The sequence below is a fragment of the Eubalaena glacialis genome, chromosome 9 (assembly GCF_028564815.1).
Source record: "Eubalaena glacialis isolate mEubGla1 chromosome 9, mEubGla1.1.hap2.+ XY, whole genome shotgun sequence".
Classification (NCBI taxonomy): domain Eukaryota; kingdom Metazoa; phylum Chordata; class Mammalia; order Artiodactyla; family Balaenidae; genus Eubalaena; species Eubalaena glacialis.
In genome coordinates this window covers 21,502,915-21,528,565 of record NC_083724.1, presented here as the reverse complement: position 1 = coordinate 21,528,565, position 25,651 = coordinate 21,502,915, and the positions used below count along the sequence as shown (strand labels likewise).

General features: G+C 44.0%; 1 protein-coding gene across 5 annotated transcripts; it reads right to left on the bottom strand.

Annotated features, from left to right (window-relative positions):
* Nucleotides 1-1,034: 1,034 nt before the first annotated feature.
* On the bottom strand, nucleotides 1,035-25,442 carry WDR31 (WD repeat domain 31). Of its 5 annotated transcripts, none has more exons than XM_061200085.1 (12): nucleotides 25,194-25,442; nucleotides 22,297-22,393; nucleotides 15,267-15,407; nucleotides 14,691-14,823; nucleotides 13,186-13,260; nucleotides 12,324-12,468; nucleotides 12,124-12,224; nucleotides 10,866-10,933; nucleotides 9,756-9,897; nucleotides 8,024-8,186; nucleotides 3,431-6,097; nucleotides 1,035-1,359 (listed from the first exon to the last, which is right to left on the bottom strand). In XM_061200085.1, exons 3-11 carry the CDS (start codon nucleotides 15,377-15,379, stop codon nucleotides 5,937-5,939), a joined length of 1,101 nt encoding a protein of 366 aa, XP_061056068.1. In that variant the 5' UTR covers nucleotides 15,380-15,407; nucleotides 22,297-22,393; nucleotides 25,194-25,442; the 3' UTR covers nucleotides 1,035-1,359; nucleotides 3,431-5,936. The 5 variants fall into 5 exon arrangements, with proteins under 5 accessions (XP_061056068.1, XP_061056070.1, XP_061056069.1 ...); XM_061200087.1 differs by having other exon boundaries at nucleotides 14,691-14,820; XM_061200086.1 differs by having other exon boundaries at nucleotides 25,347-25,442.
* Between the last annotated feature and the right edge of the window lie 209 nt (nucleotides 25,443-25,651).

Genomic DNA, 25,651 nt, shown 5'->3' with positions numbered 1-25,651 from the left:
TTTTAAAATGAAACTGATTTATCCTCATTACAAAAATAAAAAGGCATAAAGTAGAAGATAAATTCATCTTTAAACTCAATACCCAGAGATAACACTGTTAACATTTTTGCTCTATTTCTTCCAGACCTTCATCTATGAATGTATAGACATATGTGCAGATATATTTTTACCAAAATGGGATGAGGCTGTATGGGGCTGTTTTGTCACCTGTGTTTTTCACTTAGCGTGAATCATGGACAACATTTCATGCAGCCCCATTTTAAATGTGTACAAGGTTATTAGTCATGTGAAGGTGGCTGGTTTCCAAAAGACTATTTCTGGATGGACTGAGAGTCCAGCACCTGGACCTGCAGTGCTAGTTGACACCAGTGTTATTTTATTGGAAGACTCAGATGAAATTATGATTGTGAAAGTAGTTTGTGTAGAGCATATAAGGTTTCACTGTTAAAATTCTGGCCTGTTAACTGGAGGTGTCAGGAAGAAAGGTAGAATCAAAACCAGCTGGTCCAGCTTCTTTCTAATGTTGGCCCGTGGAGCTGACACTTCCCTCATACAGTCTTCAACATTTACCCACTCATCTTTAAAACTGAGGTTTGCAAAGTTTAAGAGCACAAAGTGTTAGCAAGGGTATGGAACAACGGAAACTCTGCTGAAGGTCCTCCACAGCTGGTGGGAATGTGAACTGTGACAAACTTTTTGGAAAAGAGGTGGTATCTACTAAAGCTGATCATGCACTCTACCCTGTGGCCCAGAAAGGCCTCCCCTGGTTATACAGTGAATACAATGCCTGCATATTTCACCAGATGACATACTAATGGAATGTTCATAGCAGCACTAATTATAAGAGCCCCAAACTAGAAACACCCATATGCCCATCAGTAGTTAAGTGGATAAATTATAATACTGTCACACAATAGCATACTATCAATGTCAATCTATCTCACAAACATGTGGAGCCCAAGAAGCCTGACGAAAATTAAGAGCATATATTGTTTCACCTAACTCTACTGCTGGGTAACAAACTGTCCCAAAACTTAGTCTTAAAACAATTTATTGTTTTTCATGATTCTGTGGGCTAGCTGCGCAGTTTCTCTTCTGATTTCATCTATGGCTGCATTCAGCTGCAGGTTTGGCAGGGCTGGAAGGTCCAAGGTGACCTTGTTCACATGTGTGGTGGTACGGGGTTCTTCTCCACAGGGCCTAGGTCACTCCCTGACGTGGAAGCCTCGGAGTAGCATTCCAAGAGGGTGAAAGTGAAGCTGCAAGCTCTCCCTAAGGCTGAGCCTCAGACTTGCATAGCATTCGTTCTTCTGCATTCTGTTGGTCAAACCAAGTCAGAGGCCATCACAGATTCAAGGGCTGGGAAAATAGATCCCATCTATTAATGAGAAGTTACTTTGCAAAGGGTCACACATACAGGGATGGGAGAAGCTTGTGGCCATATCTTCCATCTACTACAATATGATTCTACTTATATAAAGTAGAAAAGCAGACAAAACCAATTTATGCCGTTACAAATACCTTGGCAGATAGTTCTGAAGGGGAGTATGAGGGAGGCCATCTGCGTTCCTGGATGTATTATGCTTCTTCATCTAGGTTACTAGAGTGTGTTCAGTTTAAGAAAATTCAGCCAGCTATAAACTTAAGACATTTGAAACTCTGTGATGGCTAAACTTGAATTAAAAGTTTATATATGTGTGTGTGTATGTGTGTGTATATATATGGTGGCTTAAAAAGAATGAAGTTCTCTTTCAAGTCACAGTACAGCTGGTCAGGCTGCTGGAACAGCTCAGCTCCTGGAGGTTATTTGGGGCCCCAGCTTCCTTCTTTCTTGTTGTTGCATCATCTTGTCCTTATCTGAATAGCTGAAGCTGTTGCTGGCAGTCTGCATCCCACCTAGTGGGAAGGGACCCAGAGGGGAAATCCTGGACAAATGTACTCCTTTTGAGCTAATAGGGTGGAAGTTACATCACTTCCACTCACGGTCCACTGACACCAACTTATTCTTATGGCTGTGCCTAGCTGGGAATGCTGTCTTAGCTGGACTGCCCGTGCCAAGAAGTGCCCATTTCAGGAACAACTAACAGTCTGCTGTATTTTAATGATGAAGCTGTTCTTTGATAATTATGCTTTAAAAAGGCCATTCAGAAAAAGCTAAGTTCCTTTATCTCAGTGTTAAAAGATTAAAAAAAACAAGTGGGGGCTTCCCTGGTGGTTCAGTGGTTAAGAATCCGCCTTCCAATGCAGGGGACGTGGGTTCGATCCCTGGTTGGGGAGCTAAGATCCCACATGCCGCGGGGCAGCTAAGCCCCCTGCGCCTCAACTACTGAGCCTGCGTGCTCTAGAGCCCGTGCGCCACAACTAGAGAGCCCGAGCGCCGCGACTAGAGAGATGCCTGTGCCGCAACAAAGAGCTCGTGCCCTGCAATGAAAGATCCCGTGTGCTGCAACTAAGACACGGTGCAGCCAAATAAATAAATAAATATTTAAAAAACAAGTGACCTGGGTTCTATACTTGCCATTCCTGTGTCAAAATGAAGGCTGTTACAGACTGAAAACAACACGTCTCTCGATACCAGTGCTGAAAACACACATCTGAAGGTACATTTCTGCTGCTACAGCTAAAAGATCGGACATTATTTCTGTTTCAGTGACAGTAAACTCAGAACTCCTGGGGAACCTTCTTTAATAATCACTGTTCAGGAAGATAGTGATAATGGGGACTTGTCTGATACTTTGGGGATACCGATGATATTCACTGCATCACAGTACTTGCTCGTAGCTATTTTAAAGAAAATAATCACTCTTTTCCAGGTTATTTTTAACCTCTTAGTAAAAATAAAGGTCCTCTTATAAGATAGTGTAAGCCACCAAAAAATAAATAAAAAGGTCATTAATAATCACCATGCATTTTTCCTTAAATATATAAATATTTTCAACTTATATAAGTAAATATATAAATTTTTAAAAAAATTTTAAATATAATTGGCCAGATTCCAAGGGTTTATATACTTTCCTAGAAAAAACTTGGACTTCCCTGGTGGTCCAGTGATCAAGACTCCACGCTTCCACTGCAGGGAACGCGGGTTCGATCCCTGGTAGGGGGACTAAGATCCTGCATGCCGCGCACCGCGGCCAAAAAAGAAAAAAGAAAAAAAAAAAAGAAAAAGTCAACTGTCTTGGGAAAATTCCTTTATATGATTTTAGAGGAATAGCCTCTAAAATGAAGTGTTCAATGCACAAAAGAATGCATTTTAGCAGCCTGTATCTTAGGTGCTGAGAGTACCTGATTAGAGCATATAAGACTGAAAAATCCTATAATACATTTGGATTTATTAACCTATTTTCTACTTAAAATGCACAGATAAGGAATTTTTATATCAAGCATGTGTAGAGTGTAGGGAAACATTTATTTATTTATTTTTATTTACCTTTGGCTGCGTTGGGTCTTTGTTGCTGCATGCAGGCTTTCTCTAGTTGTGGCGAGCGGGGGCTACTCTTCATTGCAGTGCGCGGGCTTCTCATTGTGGTGGCTTCTCTTGTTGCGGAGCTCGGGCTCTAGGCGCGTGGGCTTCAGTAGTTGTGGCACATGGGCTTAGTTGCTCTGCGGCATGTGGGATCTTCCCGGACCAGGGCTCGAACCTGTGTCCCCTGCGTTGGCAGGCGGATTCTTAACCACTGCGCCACCAGGGAAGCCCGGGAAACAATTTTATTGGTAATAGAACTGGGCTACTTCATCAGAGCCCTTCTATTTTCTCACATATGTTCCCGCTGTTCCCCTTTCCTGGGACCCCTCCCAACCACTCCCTTGGATTTTCTGTCTTCCTTCTAGAAGAAAGGCTCACCTGTAGCACTAATAGTTCAGGATTTGCTAGGACTTTCCCAGAGACACCTGTCTACTGCTCCCAGGCACCTGGCCAGGAGGATCTCCTTGGAGCCAAAAAGTTAATAACTGGTCTAGAAAATACACAATGTCATGGCCTACAAATTTCTAAAATGAACTTTGTGACATCATGCAGAGGCAAAGGGGTGAGGAGGAAAGTCAGGCAGACCCAGGCCCAGATCTCAGTTCTCCCCTTCTTCCCCACGCGAGTAACCTCGGGCAGAGGACTGGATGTCCCTGGGCCTCAGCTTCCTCATCTGTGACATGGGAATAACACAACTGCAGTGAGGATACATGTATTCAGCCACCTGTAGGTGCTCAATGATGCAGCTTCCTCTCCCACCACCCACTTTGTCCTTTCAGAGCTCTAAGATCCATAACTTAGGGAATCACAGGGAAGCTGAACAATGGCTAAAGGTTTAGAAAATACCATCTAAGGAGAACGGGTGAAGGAGTGATAAATGTGTTGTGTGAGCGTTTAGTCTGGACAGAGCGGGCGGTAAGGAGTTGTGGCTGCCATTTGTAAGCACCCACTAGCTTGCTTGGCATTTAACACAGTCGAATCCTTGGAACAGCCCTGTAAAAAAACGTCTGATTATGAAGCTCCATATTATAAGTGAGGAAACTGAGGTTTTATAACTTTCCCAAGATCATCCAGCTAAATGGGGAAATGGAGAGTCCAATTCAGGTCTGACGCTTTGCACGAGCTTAAGATTCTCCTGCCTCGTGACTGGAGGGCAGCATGGGGGAGGTGGCCCCAAAGAGGAGCAGGAGGGAACAAGGAAGATGGCTGTCAGCCACTGGTATCAGGGACAGGCAGGGGCCAGAGAGGACGAATGCTAAATCTTTCTTTGGGACTCATCAGAAAGGGACTCTCCAGGCCTCAGCTGCCTTAGGTATGGACCTGCCTGACGGCAGGAGTGACTGTTTCCTGGAGGAAAGCAGGCCTGTGAGCACCAGGCTGGGGACTGAGCTCCCGGGGGCCACACAGACAGAGCCGAGCATCCTGCCCCTCCTCACCGAGGGGGGCTCAGTGGCTGGCACAGTTGAATCCATCTTTCTGCTTTTTTCTATATGTTCCATTGTTGTTGCAGAGATTCCCTTTGCCTTATTCTGGCCATTCCCCAGAAAGAGTTATATAAAACTAAGTAAAAATGTTAAAATATACAAATGCAATTTTTTTAGCCTTCATCTCTCCGTTTTCTTATCCACGGAACGGGTTTGATAACTCGTCTAACTGTGGGCGAGGCGCTGCGGTGGTCGGCCTCTTCACGCCAGTGCAGGTCTCGTGTTCGTGTAGCCCTAGCACCGGTCTAGGGATTTGCCACCTCCCCTCTGCGACTACGCCGAGTAGAAGCGAAGGCTTTTGCTTTCTTGCCCTAACTTTGATTCTTCACATTGCTGAGGGGCTGTGGTTAGAGCTTAATCTCATGTCTACAATCCATTTCCTCCATGGAGCTGCACTATTCTTTCCCATCTAGATAATTGTGAGGCAACCAAAACTGAGTTTCTCTCTCCGCTGCATTTTCTTCTTTCGTGGAGACATGGAAAAGATCAGTTCAATAGACTCAGACCTATGTTCTGACTCTCACAGACAGAGGCCTATCACTCTTACACCTACAGGTCATCATTCCAAGCCATAAACTTTTTTTTAGAGAGAGATACACATTCCATAGACAGAACGCGGTCTGTCTCAGAAGGCAAGACAGCCTTGGGAGAAACACACGCCACGGACAGAGTGTGGGCCATCTCAGAAAGCGAGAGGCCCATAAACTTTTTTTTGAAGAGCAGTCCCCAAAGCTCACTAAAAATTGCATTTGGATTTAACTTAGTTTGAGAACCTTATGGTTGAGTCCATATTTCTAATCTCTGCGCCTGATTTTGAACCACTAGACTTAAATTGACTTCTAACACTGATATACCTTCCAAGGGAGCCTAAGCAAAGAACACCAGTTCCACATGGCCCTCCCCCCAAGAGAACATGGAAAAACACAAAGTCACACTGAGTAAGAAGGGGCCACAGTTTGCTATTGTCCAGTGAAGGTGTCTTGGCCTCAGAATCCTGCCACTTCCTGCAGTTCCAGCCCTCGGCTATGGTCCACCCTGAGTAAGCGAATTCCTCTGCTGAAACTTGCACACAATAAGGAGACGGTGTCAGCCACAGCCAGGGAAGTCAAAGGTCCTGATCCATCCAGAGACAAGGTGAAAAGGCAGGCTGGGGAGGAAGGGGGAACCAGCACGTTAGGCCAAGAGTGCACATATCATGAAAGGCAGTGTCTTTGTAAGAAACCCCCAGAAATAAAGCACATGCTATGTGCATCTAACCCAGATGAGAGAGGCACTGCGTGCCTCAGAGGAACGTGCACCAGCGGGGAAGTCAACCCCAAGACGTCAACCCTAGAGAATGGCACGTGGACCCAACAGGACATACACCACCTGGAAGTACGTTGGACAACTGGGGCCTCACTGCAAGGCCATGTTAAAATGCTACCCTCAGACACCTGCCCAGAGAACAAAGCATGGGTCAGTGCAGAGAAAACAGATAAGAATACTGATCTTCAGCTGCTGGCTCCCTGGGGTCTCGCTCCCTTCAGGACAAAGGATGATGGGGGACCTGAAGGGCAGTCTGAGGCTGCCAGCTGACCCAGTCTCCTCCATCTGCATCTTGCAGGCTGCTCTTCTAAGAGCTACACTTGCATGCCTGGCAGGCAGGGCAGCGCTTTCACACCTGGTTCTCCCTGGTCTCAGGTTTTTGATCCCTGAATCTAGAACAGCTGCTTTCCCCCTCCTCGCACAACTCCACGGGAGGGTGCAGCCAGGCTGCGCTCACTGTGGAAGTCTGGCTTGTGAGCCACTAGACGTGATCCCATATCTTTTCTCTGAGGGAGCGACCCTATCCTCCCCTGCTGGGAGCTGAGTTTCTGCGAGATGACTGTCGAAGGGATTTGGCTTGAGGTTCTCTAAATTAATGTTATTCCTGTGTCTGGCAGAAGCCAGTGTCCAGGACAGAATAGCACAGAGGCAGTGGGGTGCTGGTAAACTGGCTTTTTGGAAGGAAAAAAAAACTACCTTCATTCATAGCATTTGCCAGTTTTCATGGTGTAAATACTCCCACCATGACCATATTAAATATTCCTGAATATTTAATAATCAGCCAGTAGGAGCTGGTTCCAGCGCACCACTGCATCGAGGACTCTGGGCAGCTTGTTCCCTAAACATCTTTTTCTCTGGTGCTTTGAAGTGTCACTACCTTACTGCGATCCCAAACCTTAGCTGCAGATTCAAGAAAGGGCAGAGTCTTTCTGAGACTATCCTTACCCCACTTCACGCCCTCTGAGCTAAGGCTCTCATTTTAGTCCTTGAAAATGAATTTTAAAATGGCAATTCTTGTTCTCTTTTCCAGACATTTTGAGCATCACAAGTTAAAACCAGATGAGGAACTTCAGGTAGAAAGAATAAAAGAATCAAAATACATTTGAGCTCTCAGGAACGGATCTGTACAACATGATACCAGGGGTTACATGGTGACAGCTCCTAGCAGAGATTGGACAGAGATTCTGGCCTCTTGGTGTCATCTCTTTTTTTGTTTTTTAATTTTTTTTTTAAAGTTTATTTGTTGTGATTGTTTATGAGCTATTTCTATATATATATATTTTAATTTATTTTATTTATTTTTGGCTGCGTTGGGTCTTCATTGCTGCGCACGGGCTTTCTCTAGTTGCGGCGAGTGGGGGCTACTCTTTGCTGCAGTGCGCGGGCTTCTCATTGCGGTGGCTTCTCTTGTTGTGGAGCACGGGCTCTAGGCGCGTGGGCTTCAGTAGTTGCGGTGCGTGGGCTCCTAGTTGTGGCTCGTGGGCTCTAGAGCGCAGGCTCAGTAGTTATGGCACACGGGCTCAGTTGCTCCGCGGCATGTGGGATCCTCCCAGACCAGGGCTCAAACCTGTGTCCCCTGCATTGGCAGGCGGATTCTTAACCACTGTGCCACCAGGGAAGCCCTTGGTGTCATCTCTTAACCACTATGGGACTGGGCAGTGGCAGGACATGGGTGGCTTTGTATATGCTGAGCAATGGAAGAAAGAGTTTTAAGGAAGCCTGTAGGACTTCATGTACCTTTGAGAAGCATTAACAGCAGGCTCCTTACCTCCACTGTCTTGGTTCCAGATCTTCACCTTGCAGTCATGCGATGAGGTAGCTATCACAGGCATCAAGGCTAATGCTCTTGGTAGAAAGACACAGGATGCTACAGTCTGGAAGTGCCCCTCATACTCACAGATTCTGTTCCGCGTCTGCCTTAGGTCCCACAACTGCAAAGTAATGACAGAGGCTGGCTCACACGTACATATTTCCCCAGCTTTAGACATGCTTCATTCACTGATATCCTCTCCCCGGCATCTCATGATGCACCTATTCCCTCCACTTACCTCCTCACAGACACCCTTATCTTCATCCATCCCATCCACACACCCAAGCATCCAGCCATGCAGTGACTATTTCAGCAACAACTATGTCTCAAACAACCCAGGTTAAGGATGTGCCAGAGGGTTGTTGCCTTCATTATTATCATCATGGTTAGTGAAAGCTCCGAGTCCTGTAGCACGATGGGACAGAATGGGGTTCTTCTATGACAGCTCAAGAGCTGCCTTATATCAGCCTCTTGGCATCTGTGGGTCCTGTGGGGCCCCATAGTTAGGAGCACCTTCTCATAAGTAAATACAGGTGCAGACCTTCCGATTTAATGCCTAGACACTGAATCTTGGTATAAGAAGACTAGATTCTATAACAAGGGAGACGATAGTCCTGCCAGACCACTCTTGTTGATACAAATCAGACCACACCTGGAGAATAATGCTCATAGACAAGAGCAAATGGAATTGTTCCCAAAAAATAATGAAATCACTGGACACCATGTCATCCAAGGAACAATTATAAGAGCTGGAAATGCTTAGCTTGGAGAAGAGATACTACATCAATAGCCTGGGATTCAACACCTCAACCTATACCATTTACTAGAAGTGTGGTCTTGTACAAGAGATTTCAACTTGCCGTGCCTCTATTTCCTCATCTGTAAAATGGGAACTATAATAATACCTAACTCACAAGGTTGTTTTAAGGATTAAATGAGATAATGCACTATAATGTGCTCAGCCCAGTGCCTTGCACATAGTAAGTGTCCAATAAAATGGGAACTGTAATTGTCCTATTTGGATTATAGATAAGCCTTTTAACTGATATTTTACAATTAGAAATACAAGGTACTGGGAATTCCCTGGTGGTCTAGTGGTTAGGACTCTGTGCTTTCACTGCTGTGGGCACGGATTTGATCCCTGGTCGGGGAACTAAGATCCTGCAAGCTGTGTGGTGCAACCGAAAAAAAAAAAAAAAAAGAAAGAAAGAAATCCAAGGTACTTTGGAGGAGCCTAGGCAATCTATCCCGAAATTAATTGCAAGGAAAGGTATATGGGTTAGGGATGGGGTGGGCCCTCAACCAACACTAGAGCTCCAAACTTCCCGAAGAGCTTGAACTCCTTTACTGTGACCACACGTACAGTGGGAACACACTTGGTTCTTCAAACAGTCCCTCCCCTTTCTAAGCTCTGTTGGGAGTAGGGACATTAATAGGCTGGTTCTGTATTTAACGCCTTCCTATCTTGACTCTCATCACGTTCCTCTTTTCTGCGACCAATGCAGAGAGCTTAGGCAATGGTGGTTTCTTGAAAGAAGTGTCTGGAATGCAAAGGATCACTGACAGTATCCACTTGGAATAGGCCTGAGACATTAGTAGAGCCTGCCTGTGTAGCCCCGTACAGGCATGAAGCCAGAGGAAGTCATTTCTCATCAGCAACCAAACACCTGGACCTTGCACAGTCTCTCACCGTGGCTTCACAGCCTTCCCCTCCAAAGCCGCTGCTGCAGGAGATACACTTGTGTCCATCCTCACTGACCTCGCAGTAGGTCTGGATGTGCTGCTTTGCGGGAAATATATGAGCTACCTGCAGCCCCCGACTGTCCCATAATCTGAAAGAAATTACAGCAGGGAATGGGTTTATAGTAAATGTGCTGAAAGGCACCTGTAATAGCCTGCTAACGTCAAAGTCTTGGCTCTTTGCTGCTTTGGCCAGTCAGAATGGAATGCCGTGATTTACCTAAAAACAGCAACATGAACCAGATCAATCTCAGAGACTCCAAAGCTGGCAGGAAATAACCAAACTGAATGACATCTGAGTTCTTTCTATTTTGAGATCTAATTAACAGGAATTTAGACCAAGTATCTTAATTGTACAAGTTAATTTGTTAATTTGGTCCTTTGGGATACTACTTTCAACAGATAAGAGAATATTTCTGTGTCTGTGATTTAAAAAAATTTTTTAAAGATACTTATCATGATGGAGAGGAGCAGTCATCATTCCAGAATCAGATACAAAAGATTTACAGGTCTTGGCCAACCTGAGCCATGGGGTCTACTGGGACTGTTTTGTTTTGCCTCTTGTCTCATTTTTACCTCTTTATCTCCTTCCTACCATTTTCTAAGTAGAATCTCTTCTGAGATCCAAAGTTTCTAGTCATGCTTTCTAGTCTAAGAAGGATTTACTTCATCTGACTTGCCTGATGGTGATTCTGACCCTGCTCCACAGGGAGGGCTTCACCTGAGGGCTGAGTGATTGAGAACATATGGAGCCAAGCAAGGGCCACTTGAAGGGGTGGGACGAGTGAGTGACTGACTCTGAGGTTACTCTGAACACGTTTCCACAGTGGGCGCTGGCAGAATCAGCTGCTTGGAAACCGGCCAGAACAAGCTGACCTCCTGCCACTCAACCTCTATGCACATGATCCATGGGGCCAGATCAGAGAGACCCCAGCACTGGCGAGGGGCAGAGGGGTGGAAGGAGAAGCAATGTGGAGAAGCAGAGTAGGAACAGAGTTATGTAAGCATGGGAGCCACAAACCTTCACCAGAAACACTTTCTTGCTGCTTAGTAAGCCCACCTGATGGTTTTATCTTCAGAGGTCTGGAGTATATAAGGTTCTCTGGGGACCCAGCACAGGTGAGTGACCTGGAAGAAGCAAAATTTTCAAAACTTCTCCATATCATGTCATTCCTCTGCTGTAATTCCTGTAAATTTCGCTAAATAGCATCTCTGCCAGCACTTCTCAAAGATGCCGAACCTAGCACATCTGACTTAGAGGGATTTTATGTTTTGCAGATTCCCACCAGTCATGCTCGACCTGCAGTTCCTAGGTTATCAGCAGCAATGGAAGCAGCTGGGCCAGCTGTGAGCCCCAAAATGCATGCAGGCACTCTTAGAGTGCCTGAAACCCAAACACCGCTGGCTGGGTAGCACCTAAGGAGAGCAGCCACTGTTCTAAAGTGGGACCAATGAAACCCTAGCTCAAGGCCTCATAGGGTTCAGGAAGAGTGTTCTTGTTTTGCTTTATCCCTGCAGCCCCTGCTGGACAGACATGAAACAGTTTTCCGAACAACCCAGGGTAACACGATTTTCTTTTCTTCCAGAAACCTGCACAAATATGGAGGGGCACAGGGCAAGCACATGTTTCCATGGGCAGTTGTCTTCAAAACTGGAAAAGATGACTATGACTGACATTTGACAACCACTAAAGGACATTACCATGTCAGGTGATATAATTCTCCCCATTGTATAAATGAAGACACTGAGACTCTAAGTAAGTTTCTTGGGGTAGTACACCTAAAAAGTAAGGAATCCATGATTTGAATCCAGGTATGACTGACCCCAAAGGCTGTGGAGTTGATATACCAGTTTGCTACCAGAAAACACTGGTCTTCATAAGCAGAGCAAATTACACATACAGCAAAAGGTCATCCTTATTTCTCTGCATAATGTTACATATACAGAACACACAATAAGCATAAACTGTGAGCTCCTGGAGCCCAGGGACTGTGCCCTGGGTCACTAACCCTGCTTCTGGCACAGTATCTGGTCCACAGAAGATATGGAATAACTATGTTTTGAAGGAATAAGTGAGGACACCATTTAGAACTCCAACATAAACTAGTGGAGCTGTTCTCTGGGGTGGAAGAACTTAAGAGATCATCTAATCCGATAACCCTGAGAGGCCGGGGTCTGACAGAGAGTTGAGGGGTGAGCAGTAATTAGGACCCAAGCCTCTAATGCCTGGTCATGCGTCTCCTGATCTCTTTCCCAGGCCCTTCCTCACTCCATGCTCCCTCCTGCTGCCCTGCTCTGTACCAAGTTTGAGTTCGTACCAGGTTCCTGGAGACTGACGCTCTCTCCACACACTCTCCGGTCCCCACGTCCCACAGAAGCAGGGTGTTGTCACGAGAGCCAGTGCACAGCTGTGATGTGTCTTTGGAAACAGTGGCAAGAAGATGGTCCATGAGATAGGCCTGGAACAGGGCTTTTCAGAAAGTACAACGGTGTTGGGAAGAGATCAGCTTTACCTTACCTGGACTCACAGCCAATCCAGTGACCACCATGGTGTGGCCGGAGAACTGCTGCCTTGGTTGTGAGGAGCCTTGCAAGTCCCACATCATGACCATCTTGTCGCGAGAGGCACTGAAGAACTGGCCTGATTTGTGAATACAAGCTATCTGCTCAAGACAAAAAAGCTCCAGTGTGTTTGTTTCACTGGACTTGAAAATGGGAAAAAGAGCTGGAGATAAGAGTGCTAGAGCCTGGAGTTCTTTCTCAGGCTGGTTCCAAATGCACTGTACCTGGTAGGTAAGTATATTCTGTGCTATGTGATTGTCGCTGATGCCTAGTTTCATTATGATGGAGTTTGCATCTGAATTTTTAGTTCATTTAGGTGGGCTTCAGAAAGGTGAGTTATATAAATTGACATTATCGTTTTCTCTGGAAGCTCAGTCTACCCTGTAATGCTCTTTAACAAATTAATTTTTATTTAACTGTTGTTGGCTTTTTAAAAATTTCCCCAACTATACTAAAAGGTTCCTGAGCATGGAGAGTTTGTCATTTCCCTAGCTATAGTAAACACTCAGTAAGCCTTCAATACAAGACCCTGTTAGGCTAGGATATGTCAGAGAGAGTTAATCTCAGCTTTCTCTATTTCCCACTTGGGCTATGAAGGGCTTAATAATGAAACAAAAATTGTGTCTACTATACCTGTAACAATAGCTAAGTGAATGGTTTGCTCTTCTTTTCCTGGAGTAGGGCTTCACACCATCAGATGAAGCCCCAGCATTTTTCCTTAACACTGAATATTCAATCACTCTTACTACCTAGAGCTATTAGACATTCCTTTATTCAATTCCAAATTCCCTCCATGATAATAGTCATATGACAATTACCTTCGTGATTTCACGCTCATGTCCTTTCAACCTTTTCACCACATTTCCAGTTCTCCAGTTATAGGCCACAACTGTCTGCAGAGAGTCATTAGAATATTTTAGTTGAACTGAATTTTAGTTTAACTGAAACAAGCCTTTACCTCATTTTCTACCTAATTTCTCCCTCTCTATCAAGGTTTTATTGTTGTTCGGTCCTTATGCCCCCCTACTTTGAGTTCTTCTGTCTCTCCCCAAGCCACTGGGCCACTCCTCTGAACCTTACTGATGGGTTTGGGATAACACTCCCCTGGGGGAACTGATTTAGGTTGAGGTTCTTCTGGTTGTAGATCCTGAAGGAAAATCTACATGGGATTAGATTTTTTTCCCTAAAACTGTATCATACTTTTTTTTTTTCAAATTTACCATCTTAATCATTTTTAGGTGTATAGTTCAGTAGTGTTAAAAGTATATTCACATTGTTGCGAAACAGATCATACTTTTTTTTTTTAATTTCAAAAAATGTCATCCATAATCCCATCTGCCAGAGAGAATCATTGTTAAAATTTTCTTTCCATCCTTTTTCCAGGTATATACTTTACTATTTTATTGTATTTCTCCCCCTAAACAGGATTTCAGAGCATTCTCTGGCCCAGTCTCTGTAGTTCATTGCTAGGGAATAAGGAGCGTGTTAGCACTTGACCTAATTCAATCCCAGTTTCTTAATCTGCAAAACAGAGGATAATCCTTCCTCTATCTACCCCTCACAGGTGAGGATCATATAAATAAAATTTCATGTCTAAGATGATATAGATGTTAAGACAAAATTCTGCCAATTAAATGGTGATATCAATTTTTAGATGCATCCTGATTTCAGAGGTGTTAAAATGTAGAAACGTGCATCTTAGAATCAAGGAAATACAGTATGAAAATGGAATTTGAAGATTCTAAATGGCTACTGAAAATTAGAGGCATTATTTATTACGAAATAATCAACATTTTTGCCAGCAAGAGCCTAGGTCCGAGTGCTACAATAGATCCAAATATGAGGGAGAGAAAGCAAAGAGATTTAAAGTGACAATGGGAGGAATCACGATGCACACCAGTGTAGACATTTTGGCAAAAGAGAGGCATAAAAGAGACTAGAAGTTTCCTTTTGCTGATAAATAACTCCTGTGTCTGCAGGTAGGTTACAAATGGACAGGCTGGAATAATGATACTTGTCATTTATAAAAATCATGTGGGTGGTCTGGCAGAGTACCAAGCGTGTTACCATTCAGTCCTCACAACGGTCTTGTGCAGTTGGCGTTACTATCCCCATTTAATAGATAAGGAGACTGAAGCTCAAGAAAATTAAAAGACTTGCCCAAAGTAATACGAAGTTGCAGAGCAGGAATATAAACCCAGTCTTTCTAACTCTAAAGCCCATATTTTTAACACTACTCAACGTTGCTGCCAGAAATGCAGGGTTCCCTTCCCTTCCCTTCTCTGCAATAAGCTGGTTCCCTGGGAAGCACTGCACACCCCACCTTATCTTTTCCTCCGGAGACACAGAGGTCTGAGTTCAGAGCAGCAACAACAGAGACGGTATCCACGTGAGCTGGGCTATACTCTTGAAAAGCTTTAGTTTGAATTCTCTCGTCTCTAAATCCATCGGGCCTGCTAAAGAGAGGATGGAAAATGAGGGGCCTAATGGTATAGGGTGCACAGTGGAGCAAGGGGAAGAAGAGTGTGGGCTATGGTAGGAATTCAGGCCAGGCTGAGGAGAAAGATAGAAAAGGAGTAGAGAAAGGAGACATGCTGACATCACCAGAAATGGTATTATTAACTCTGTAAATGCTCAGAATGAGTGAATGACTGGAATCTGATGAAGGAAGAAGCCTAGAGTCATTGCTCACTCTAGAGATGATTCCCAAAGATGTAGGGACCCTCTCTCTGTGGCTGCAGACACTATCTACTGAGATGTTTCTTATCCAAAAGGAAACAGACCAAACTGACTGTTCAGGGAAGGTCATCAGTGATGGCTCTGGGCCTTCTCTTTCTTTAGTGGAGAATTGTAATGTGGTGTAAAACTTGGGATCCCACTCAAGGGAGGACTGCTGTACCTGTATTTATAAGTGCTGTATTTGAGTTTGCTCTGCAGTTTCCCCATCACTGCACAGAACCTGCATGAGACCTTCTGGGGAAGAGCTCGTTTCAGATGGCACCTGAGTAGCATCCCATGTGGCTGCTGGAAGTTGTGTTTCCTGTTTAGTAAAAAGAAGAATACACACTGTTAACTGTGTTAGGCACAATAATGGTAGGTAGTATGGTTATGTAAAAATCCTTTTTTTGAAAAAGACAAACTGTAGGTATTTGCTTTCCTCCTTTTCCTGCCTCACTCTTATGGCCCTGGGAATGCATCCACCAATACAGCGTTAGCAGATAAACAAAAGCAAAAACAAAACTAATTTTGAAAATATTAAGATGTTCCCCAGTAAGTCAAACATAGAATTACTATGTGATCCAACAATTCTACTCCTGGGGATATAGCCCAACGAATTGAAAACAGGTGTTCAAACCAAAATTTATACATGTATGTTCATAGCAGCACTGTTCACAATAGCCAAAAGGTGAAAACAACCCAAATATCCATCAATAAATAAATGAATAAACAAAATGAGGTTTATACATACAATGAATATTATTCAGCCATAAAAAGGAATGAAGTACTGGGAATTCCTGGCAGTCCAGTGGTTAGGACTCTGCGCTTTCACTGCCAAGGGCCCAGGTTCAATCCCTGGTAGGGGAACTAAGATCCTGCAAGCTGCGTGGCCCAGCAGAAAAAAAAAAAAAAGGAATGAGGTACTGATACATAGTATAACATGATGAACCTTGAATACATAATACTAAGCAAAAGAAGCCAGTCACAAAAGGCCACATATTGTATGAATCCATCTATATGAGATATCCATAATCAGCAAATCTATAGAGACAGAAAGCAGATTAGTGGTTGCCAAGGGATGGGGGAATGGAGAGTGGCTACTTAATAGGTACAAAGTTGCCTTTGGGGCAATGAAAATGTTCTGGAACTAGACAGTGGTGACGGTTGCATAATGTTGTCTATGTACTAAATAATAATAATAAATGATAATAAATTGTATGTTATGTAAATATATTCTGCCATAATAAAATAAATACTAAGAGTGTGTATTTGAAAATAATGAGGGGGTTCCCTGGTGGCCTAGTGGTTAGGATTCGGGCTTTCACTGCTGTGTCCCGGGTTCAATCCCTGGTCAGGGAACTGAGATCCTGTAAGCCACAAGGTGTGGCCAAAAAAAAAAGAGAGAGAGAGAATAATTTACACCAGTAATAAAGCTTCCTGAAAAAGAGCCTTAGTTATTCTAAAAGGCTATATAACCTTCCTAGCTTGCCAGATTGCTATTAAATAATTTCGCTGTGACACTTCTCTAAATCAGTGTGCCAGGGTCATGAGGTTATTCTGTAGTAAGAATGAGATGTGGGAGACAGTGACACTAAACGAGACAATACAGCTAATGACCTGACCAGCAGTTCTCAAAGTGTGATCTCAGGACTGCTGGGGATTCCTGAGACCTTTCAGGGAGTCTATGAGATCCTCCTTTTTCCAACTATGTCTCTCTGTGAGGCCTGATTTTCTTCTTATACTACAACCCAAACAACATACTGCAATAGATTGAATGCAGAAGCAGATATGAGACTCCAACTGTCTTCTGTTTAAGCCAAACTGTAAAGAGATTTGCAAAAATGTAAAACAATACCACTCTCTTCCAACCAAAATTTTTTGTGTTTTCAAAAGTATCTTTATTTTTCGTAAAATTGTTATGTTTACATGCAATAGTTTTATTTTTTTAATGAGTTAATATGTAAATATTTTAAAAATATCTCAGCTTTAATGTCAAAAGGAGGTGGCAGAGTAGAATCCAATCTACAAGTTATATAAACAAAGGCTGTTTGAGGTCCCCAGTAATTTTTAAGAGTTCAAGGAAGTCCTGAGGCCAAAAAATTTGAGAACCACTGGCCTAGAAATTAAATAATGTCAATAATGGATGATACACTATATTCAAATAAAAAGAATTATTAAATGTTTTCTAGATTTACTTGCATCACCCCCAACAACTAACAAGGTGAGAACGAAAGAGAAAGAGAGATACTCATGCATACACTCATTCAGGGAACACCCCCTAAGCACCTAATCTGTTCAGGTCCTATACTGGTTGCTGGTGAAACAGAAAAAAAAGAGACCAGAAGATGCGGCCAGTGTGGACATCTGCTAGGACTGAAGGTACGTGACTAGGACCTAATCTCAGCTACGCTGGGTAATGTTCCTCTGCAACTAGCTGTTCCCTGAGATGCCAGAGGGTGGAGGTGGGAGAACCCAGTCCCCATCTCTTCTGGGGCTCTGCTTAAAGAAATTCTAGGAGATGAGTTTCTTATGGGAATGACCAGCCTACCTAGTTCTAGAAAGAACAGTCTACAGGGAGAAACAGCAGATAAAACTCACCAAGTATTCTCCATCACATCATTACCTTTTTTTTTTTTTTGGCCGCATGGCATGTAGGATCTTAGTTCCCCGACTAGGGATTGAACCTGGGCCCCCTGCAGTGGAAGCTCAGAGTCTTAACCACTGGACCACCAGGGAAGTCCCATATCATTCCTTTTAAAAACCACAGCTTTCCACAGTATGGAGGTTCCTCAAAAAACTAAAAATAGAGTTGCCATATGATCCTGCAACCCCACTCCTGGGCATATATCTGGAGAAAACTATAATTCAAAAAGATACATGCACCCCAATGTTCATAGCAGCACTGTTTACAATAGCCAAGACATGGAAACAACTTAAATGTCTATCAATGGATGAATGGATAAAGAAGATGTGGTACATATATATAATGGAATACTACTCAGCCATAAAAAAGAATGAAATAATGCCATTAGCAGCAACATGGATGCAACTAGAGATTATCATACTAAGTGAAGTAAGTCAGAAAGAGAAAGTGATACCATATGATATCACTTATACGTGGAATCTAAAATATGACACAAATGAACTTATTTATGAAACAGAAACAGACCCACAGACATACAGAACAGACTTGCAGTTGCCAAGGAGCCGGGGGGGGGCGGGGTGTGTGGGAGGGATGGATCAGAAATTTGGGATTAGCAGATGCAAACTATAATATATAGAATGGATAAACAGCACGGTCCTACTGTATAGCACAGGGAACTATATTCAATATCCTGTGATAAACCATAATGGAAAAGAATATGAAAAAGAATGTATATATATGTATAACTGAATCACTTTACTGTATAGCAGAAATTAACACAACATTGTAAATCAACTATACGTCAATAAAATAGATTAAAAAAAAAAACAACTTAGGGCTTCCCTGGTGGCGCAGTGGTTGAGAATCTGCCTGCCAATGCAGGGGACACGGGTTCGAGCCCTGGTCTGGGAAGATCCCACATGCCGCGGAGCGACTAGGCCCGTGAGCCACAATTGCTGAGCTGCGCGTCTGGAGCCTGTGCTCCGCAACAAGAGAGGCTGCGATAGTGAGAGGCCCGCCCACCGCGATGAAGAGTGGCCCCCACTTGCTGCAACTAGAGAAAGCCCTCGCACAGAAACGAAGATCCAACACAGCCATAAATAAATAAAATAAATAAATAAATAAAATTTAAAAAAAAAAAAAGAGGGATGGGAGCCAAAATAAATTAAAAAAAAAAAAACAACACTTAAAACAAAAAACAACAAAAAACCCACCACAGTTTTCCAGAAGAATTTCAGCCTACATTTGAAAGTTGCCAGAATTGACCTCCTGACAAGAATAGGTAACCAGTGAGAAATGGAATATTTCCTGCCATGTCAGTAAACAAAGGATGTCACAGTCATCAGCAATTGCAGCCACAGCCTATGGTGAGCTGGTAAGCCCAGAGGAAATTCAGGATATGAAAACACAGGATACTGGACCCAGTATCCTGCATATCAAAGGAGTGATTTCAGGGACTTCCCTGGTGGTCCAGTGGTGAAGAATCAACCTTACAATGCAGGGGACACGGGTCCTGGTCGGGGAACTAAGATCTCACATGCGGCGGGGCAACTAAGGCTGCGTGCCACAACTACTGAGCTCTTGTGCCTCAACTAGAGAGTCTGCATGCCCCAAACTACAGAGCCCATGTGCCCTGGCGTCTGCGTGCCACTGCTAAAGAAGAGAAAACCTGCATGCCACAACTAGTGACAAGCCCACGTGAGGCAGGAGGTAGATGGGCTCCAGGCTAGACATTTACAACTGGCCTCCTGTTCACACTTCCTGGGGTGAGAAGAAGATGGGCTCCAGGCCGGACATTCATTACCAGCCCCCTTTACATTTCCTGAGGCAAGAGACAAACGGGCTCCGGACTACACATTTATGACCGGACTCCTGTCTATATTTCGAGATCTGCACCTCAATATAAAAACCAGCAACAGAAATAGGGTAAATAACCGGACATTGGACATTTTTATGGCAGGGACAGAGTAGGACTAAACCCTGCTAAAAGATCAAGAGATCATACATCCTTAGGGCATGGAAAACATTGCACATGCGCAGAAAGGCTCCTTGGGGGTCAGAAAAGGGGGGGGGGCTTCCCTGGTGGCACAGTGGTTAAGAATCCGCCTGCCAATGCAGGGGACACAGGTTTGAGCCCTGATCCGGGAAGATACCACATGCCACGGAGCAACTAAGCCCGCGAGCCACAACTACTGAGCCTGAGCTCTAGAGGCCGTGAGCCACAACTACTGAGCCCGTGTGCCACAACTACTGAAACCCGCCCACCTAGAGCCCATGCTCCGCAACAAGAGAAGCCACCACAATGAGAAGCTCGTGCACCACAACGAAGAGTAGCCCCCGCTCGCCGCAACTAGAGAAAGCCTGCACACAGCAATGAAGACCAAAAAAAAAAAAGAGGGGGCACCACCGCATAATATGTGATGTAATATGTGATGCTAAGGCTGTCCCATAGGCCTCTGGGCTGTAATCCATCTTGGAAAAACGTTGCGCACACATGTTGTAGAGACTCCTAAGGCAGGTCAGGTGTGGAAAAAGAAAAGAGATAATTGGCCAAAGGTAAACAAAGACCGGAAGAACTGCCCTGTATAAATGACCTAACCACTTCTTTACTGTGCTCTTCCTCATTAGGGAGGACGCCCACACCCTTTCTCTCCGGGTGTGCATCTCTGCCTTGCTTCTATCTTAACAAACTTTCTCTGTGTGCTCTCCCACTTGTTGCTGTGCTATGTCTCTAACGATAAACTTTGTACCTGTTTTTACAGTTTTGCCTCCGTGAGAAATGCACTTTTCACTGGGGGCAAGAGCCAGGGGCTGTGGTGGCTAGGATTCCTGGTTTTCATCCAGGCTACCCAGGTTCAGTTCCTGGGCAGGGAATTAAGATCTTGCTTCACACCACCACTCACTGCTGCCTCTCCGAGATTAGGCGCACCACAATTAAGAGCTGGCGCGCCGCAACGATGATCCCGCATGCTGCAACTAAGACCCGACGCAGCCAAAAATAAATAAAACACATAAATAAATAATAAATAAATCTTCAAAAAAAAGAGTGATTTCAGTGAACCCAGACTCTTGCATCTTCCCATACCTAGAAAAGCCCTAAATTCCTTAACTTGACATATATGGTTTTCTTTAATTAGCAGTAATCTTTTGATGTTCCCGACTACCTGCCCTTTGTTGCAAAACTCCTATATAACCTAGCTCCCCCCTTGACTCCTCGGAGCGGTTCCCTCAGGGCTACTTGAGATGCTGCCTCCCGGGTTGAAGTCCTAAAAATTCCTGCCGAATAAAATATAACTCTCAACTTTTAGGTTGTAAATATGTTTTAAGTCGACACCAGTATAGAAACAAATGCAGTGGAAAGAACACTGTGAGTGGCATCAAGAGCCCTGGGCTCTAGCCCCAGCCCTGCCTCATCTCACTGTGTGTCGTTGAGCTCCTCTATCCTCCCCTCTGTGCCTCAGCCTCCTCATCTATAAATGAGGACACCAGATTAAATGATTTTTAGTAGACTATATGCTCCATAAGAGGAAGGACTCTCATATTCTTTGTACTTCAAGTGGCTTGCACAGTGTGACAAACACATCTGTTGTGAAATAGCGAACCTAAGGTCTCTTCTAGTTCAGACATTGTAGGATTCTCTATAACAAGCACAAGTGTCGGCAGACAGGGCAGAGGGTCCCCAGAGGAACGGAACCAGACATAACTTCTTTGACATAAGAGAAGCCATTTTAGGCCTAAGCCATTTTGTGATCCAAGCCTGGCCACAAGGCTCGCTCTTGACCAGGTCAGGGAGATAATAAATCAGTTGTAAAGACTCCCAGTTCTGTTTTGAAGGTAAAGGTTAGCCTGAGGCACATTCTTGAGCTATTATGCAGGATCCAAAACCCCCTCAAGCACTCAACCCCAAGACTAACTGGAACTTAAGGAATGATGGTGCTGACCTTTGCTGACCCTGATGACTTCAATCAACTAGAGCTGAAACTCTGTCAGCCTTTACCCCAATTCTATGCTGAATTCTCCTCTGCTCAAGCCCCTCATGAATATGCATACACCACCTGAGTCCTTTCATAAATATGCATGCACCCTTATCGTAAAACTTCCCCAATTTTGCTGTTCGGAGAGGCACTGTTTTGGGAAATATCCCTGGTGTTCTTGCTTTCTGCAAGTACTAAATCCTTCCTTCTCTCCAAGCTCTTTGGCTTGGTTGTGTCTTTTGGCTTGACACCCACCAAGAGGGGAATCCAGTTTTTCAGGTAACACAAATATGTCCACAGGAAAAATTTCAGGACAGTTTTCAAAAAGCTTGGAATGTTGTATTGTTTGTAGTTAGACAGAGGTTGCAGGGCTTCCTATCTGCCAACCTAACCCATTTTTCAACACTGTCATCAAACTAAGGACAGATGCCATCCATAGATCTAGGTCATTGGAAACTGCATATGCTATAAATGGATTGGCTCTGCTTAAAACTGATTGGATTCTTAGCTGGTATCTTCTGAGAGCCATACTTCCCATCTGAAGTGTATTCATGGGACATTCTAAGGAAAAGAAAACCTTTAGACTTACTTACCCCCAAACCAGTAGGATCTTCTCGGTGAGCTGCCGTATTCAATACTTTTGTAAAGTTTATCCTTTGGAAAATAGTTCAGGCAGCCACTTCCTAATCTCTGTAATTAGTGAAAAGACACTTAAATTAATCTCTTCTCTAAGCATATGTTTGCACAGAAAGGAGATTTACGAGGTAAATAAGAGATTGTTAATTAAAGAGATTAAGTGTAGTTTTCCCTCACAAAGGAAGAGCTATTTTGCAAAATTCCAAGATTTTATAACTGCACATTTCCAATAATTAGGGAAACTATACCATAATGTTAATTATACAACTATTTTTAAAATATGCAAAATAGGATATATTTAAATTCATCATTAAATATTTTAATTTTACTCATAGTACTTCTGTTCATCAAAAATCTTCAGAGGTGACTGCTTACTTCAGGGCTTTCTGTTTTTGTGAGAAAGGCAATTTCTCCTGTTTAAAATAATACTTTATTAAGTATGAATCATAGAATTTGAGATGGAAGTGCTTTTCAAAATCATCACATATAAACTCTTTATTTAAAGATCTGGAGAAAGTGGGCAGAAACATCATTTGCTCAAAATTCTAACTAGGTAGAGCTCCTGATTTCTGGCCCAGAATTTCCATTATCAACATCTACAAAGAAGAAACACAGTTTTATTGCATTTTAACAACTCTATTTTGATGTGGACCATTTTTTTTTTAAGTCTTTATTGAATTTGTTACAATATTACTTCTGTTTTTATGTTTTGGTCTTTTGGCCCCGAGGCATGTGGGATCTTAGTTCCCCAACCAGGGATCGAACCCACACCCCCTGCATTGGAAGCAGGTTGTCTTAACTACCGGACCACCAGGGAAGTCCCAACAACCCTATTTTAAGAATTCAAATAAATTCTAATTATTGATTGATAGCATGGCTTATTCTAATAATTAAGAGCAGCATAAAGTAGTCAGAATAATATTTAATTAGGTGCATTAGCTTTGAAATGAGGCCTAGGTTTGAATTACAGTTCTACTGCGGCCTAGGGCAAGTTGCTGAGCCTCTCTAAGTCTCAGTTTCCTATGTGTAAAATGGGTAATAACTATCATTGGGCTTCTGTGAAGATTAAAAATAGCACTTAAAATGTGCCAAGGACCATTTAAGCGCTTTATATTTAACTCATTTAATCTATTCCACAAGCCTCTGAGATACATGTTGTTACTATCCTCATTTTGCAGATGAGAAAAGTCAGGCACAGAGATGTTAGGTAACTTGCCCAAGTTTACAAATAAGTTGCAAATAAGTGCCAGAGCTGAAACCTGAATCCAGGCATTCAGACTCCAGAGGCTTTGCTCCCTACCAGCGTACTATACTGCATCTCTGCAAAAGCTAGTGCACTTTAAACTCTTGGTTCAACCTGGCAAACTGTTAGTAACAAATGATGACTACTAGCATGATTACTAGATTAACAGTGATAGCAATGCTGAAAGCAGCAATTTCACTCTTATTAATTCTACTCTTAATACACATATATTAAACTTACATTACAAATATACACAGAGAACATATGCAAGTGGAAATGAGTCTGGAGGATATTAAACTGAAGCCAATGATGTCTCCTGACCAGAGTGACTGATCACTCTAAGGCTAAGAGTTCATTATGTTAGATATTATATAGCAAGGCAATTTAAAATCTTGAGAACAAAATATATGTACTTGAATAATGTCCATGTTGTAATTTATTATGAATAGACTAAGAAATGAAAATACTGTTCAGTTACCTGCCATGGTTTATATTGTGAACATGCACTATACTTGACAGGAGGGATAATGTCTTGTTCATTTTTGTATTTGTACTTTAAACATAGCCTGGGAAAACAGATGCAAGGCAAATATCTCTTGAATGAATGAATGAATGAAATACTAAGGTGGGAGAGTCTGCTTGGCAAGAAGCTTTTTAACGACCCAACAACATGAAGCCCTTTGCAACTCTCCAACAACAGATCCTTCAGGCGGTTACCCTGCCCTGTCCCAGATATCAGGCCTGGAAAGGCTACAGAGGACTTGGGAAACCCTGCAACTCAATATGGCTCTCAACGTCCTTGTTGGTTCCAAGGTGGAATCAGGCCTAAATCTCTAAATCTGAATCCCAGGACCCATTTCTGCCCCAATCTGCTTTTCAAAGGCTTTGAGATACTCAGTGGTCACTATTTTTTTTTTGGCCGCACCACGCCACATGTGGGATCTTAGTTCCCCGACGAGGGATCCAACCCGTGCCTCCTGCAGTGGAAGCTCAGAGTCAACCACTGGATGGCCAGGGAAGTCCCTCAGTGGTCACTCTAAACATAACTCATAGAACACTCTTTTAACTCTCCAGTACAACATTCCTTGATATATTCCAGAATATATCCACCTGTCATTTTCCATGAAGAAACTGGGACTCAGAGTCATGAGTTGCTAAAGGTCACACAGGGGCGAAGCTGGGGTACTGGACCTTATTCAGCTGGACTCCTGGTTCACTGTTCATGTAAATGAAGATTTCATATCCCCTTCCCTCTCCCCAAATCTCCCTCTGCACACATCTAAACTACACTCTGGAAGACCAAGGAATCTAAACCAAAGCTCAAACAGAAACAAAACCAGAAGCAAGTGGGAAACGGTCTGATTTGACCCACTAATGGTACAGATAGGGGAAACCGAGGCTCAGAGAATAGGAAGGTCTTGCCCAAAGTCATTCATGGAATCAGTACTAGGTCAGAACTCCCAAGGTTGCCCCAAGTTTTGGGGACAACCTGTGCGCAGTTTTTCCTTTCTGGCTGTTCAGATCACAAATGCCCCTCGCCCTCTCTAAGCGTATGGCCAAAGCTTATTTTTGATGGGGGTCGGGAGTGGGAGTGGGTGGAGGGGTATTTACCCAAGACTGGATGTAACGCCACCCAACGCAAGGCCGGCCAAGGGAACCCGCTCCCCTCTTCGGCCAGGTAAGCGGCTTCGGCTCAGAGAGAGCGAGGGCTCCCACCTCCCCTCCCGCCAGCTGCGCCTTTTCCTCCCGCCTCGGGCTCCATACCCTCCGGCCGGCCGGTCGGGCTGGAAGCTGAGGCCGACGGAGGACGTCGAGCCGGAGGGCACCCGCGGCCTCCAAGCTCCACAGCCTCCCGCGCCTCCGCCCTTAGCAACAAGGCGCGCGTCGCTAGGGCTGGAGTTCCGCCGAAAACCCTCCGGGCGCCCTCGCCGGCCGCCGAACTGCCGTTCCGCTCGCCTGACGTCTCCCGGGGTCGAGCCGAGCGCGCCCCGCCCTGCTTTCTTATTGCAACAGTGCGTGGACGAGGTTCCAGAGAATAGGATCGATGTGCCCAAGACCGCGCTGCCAGA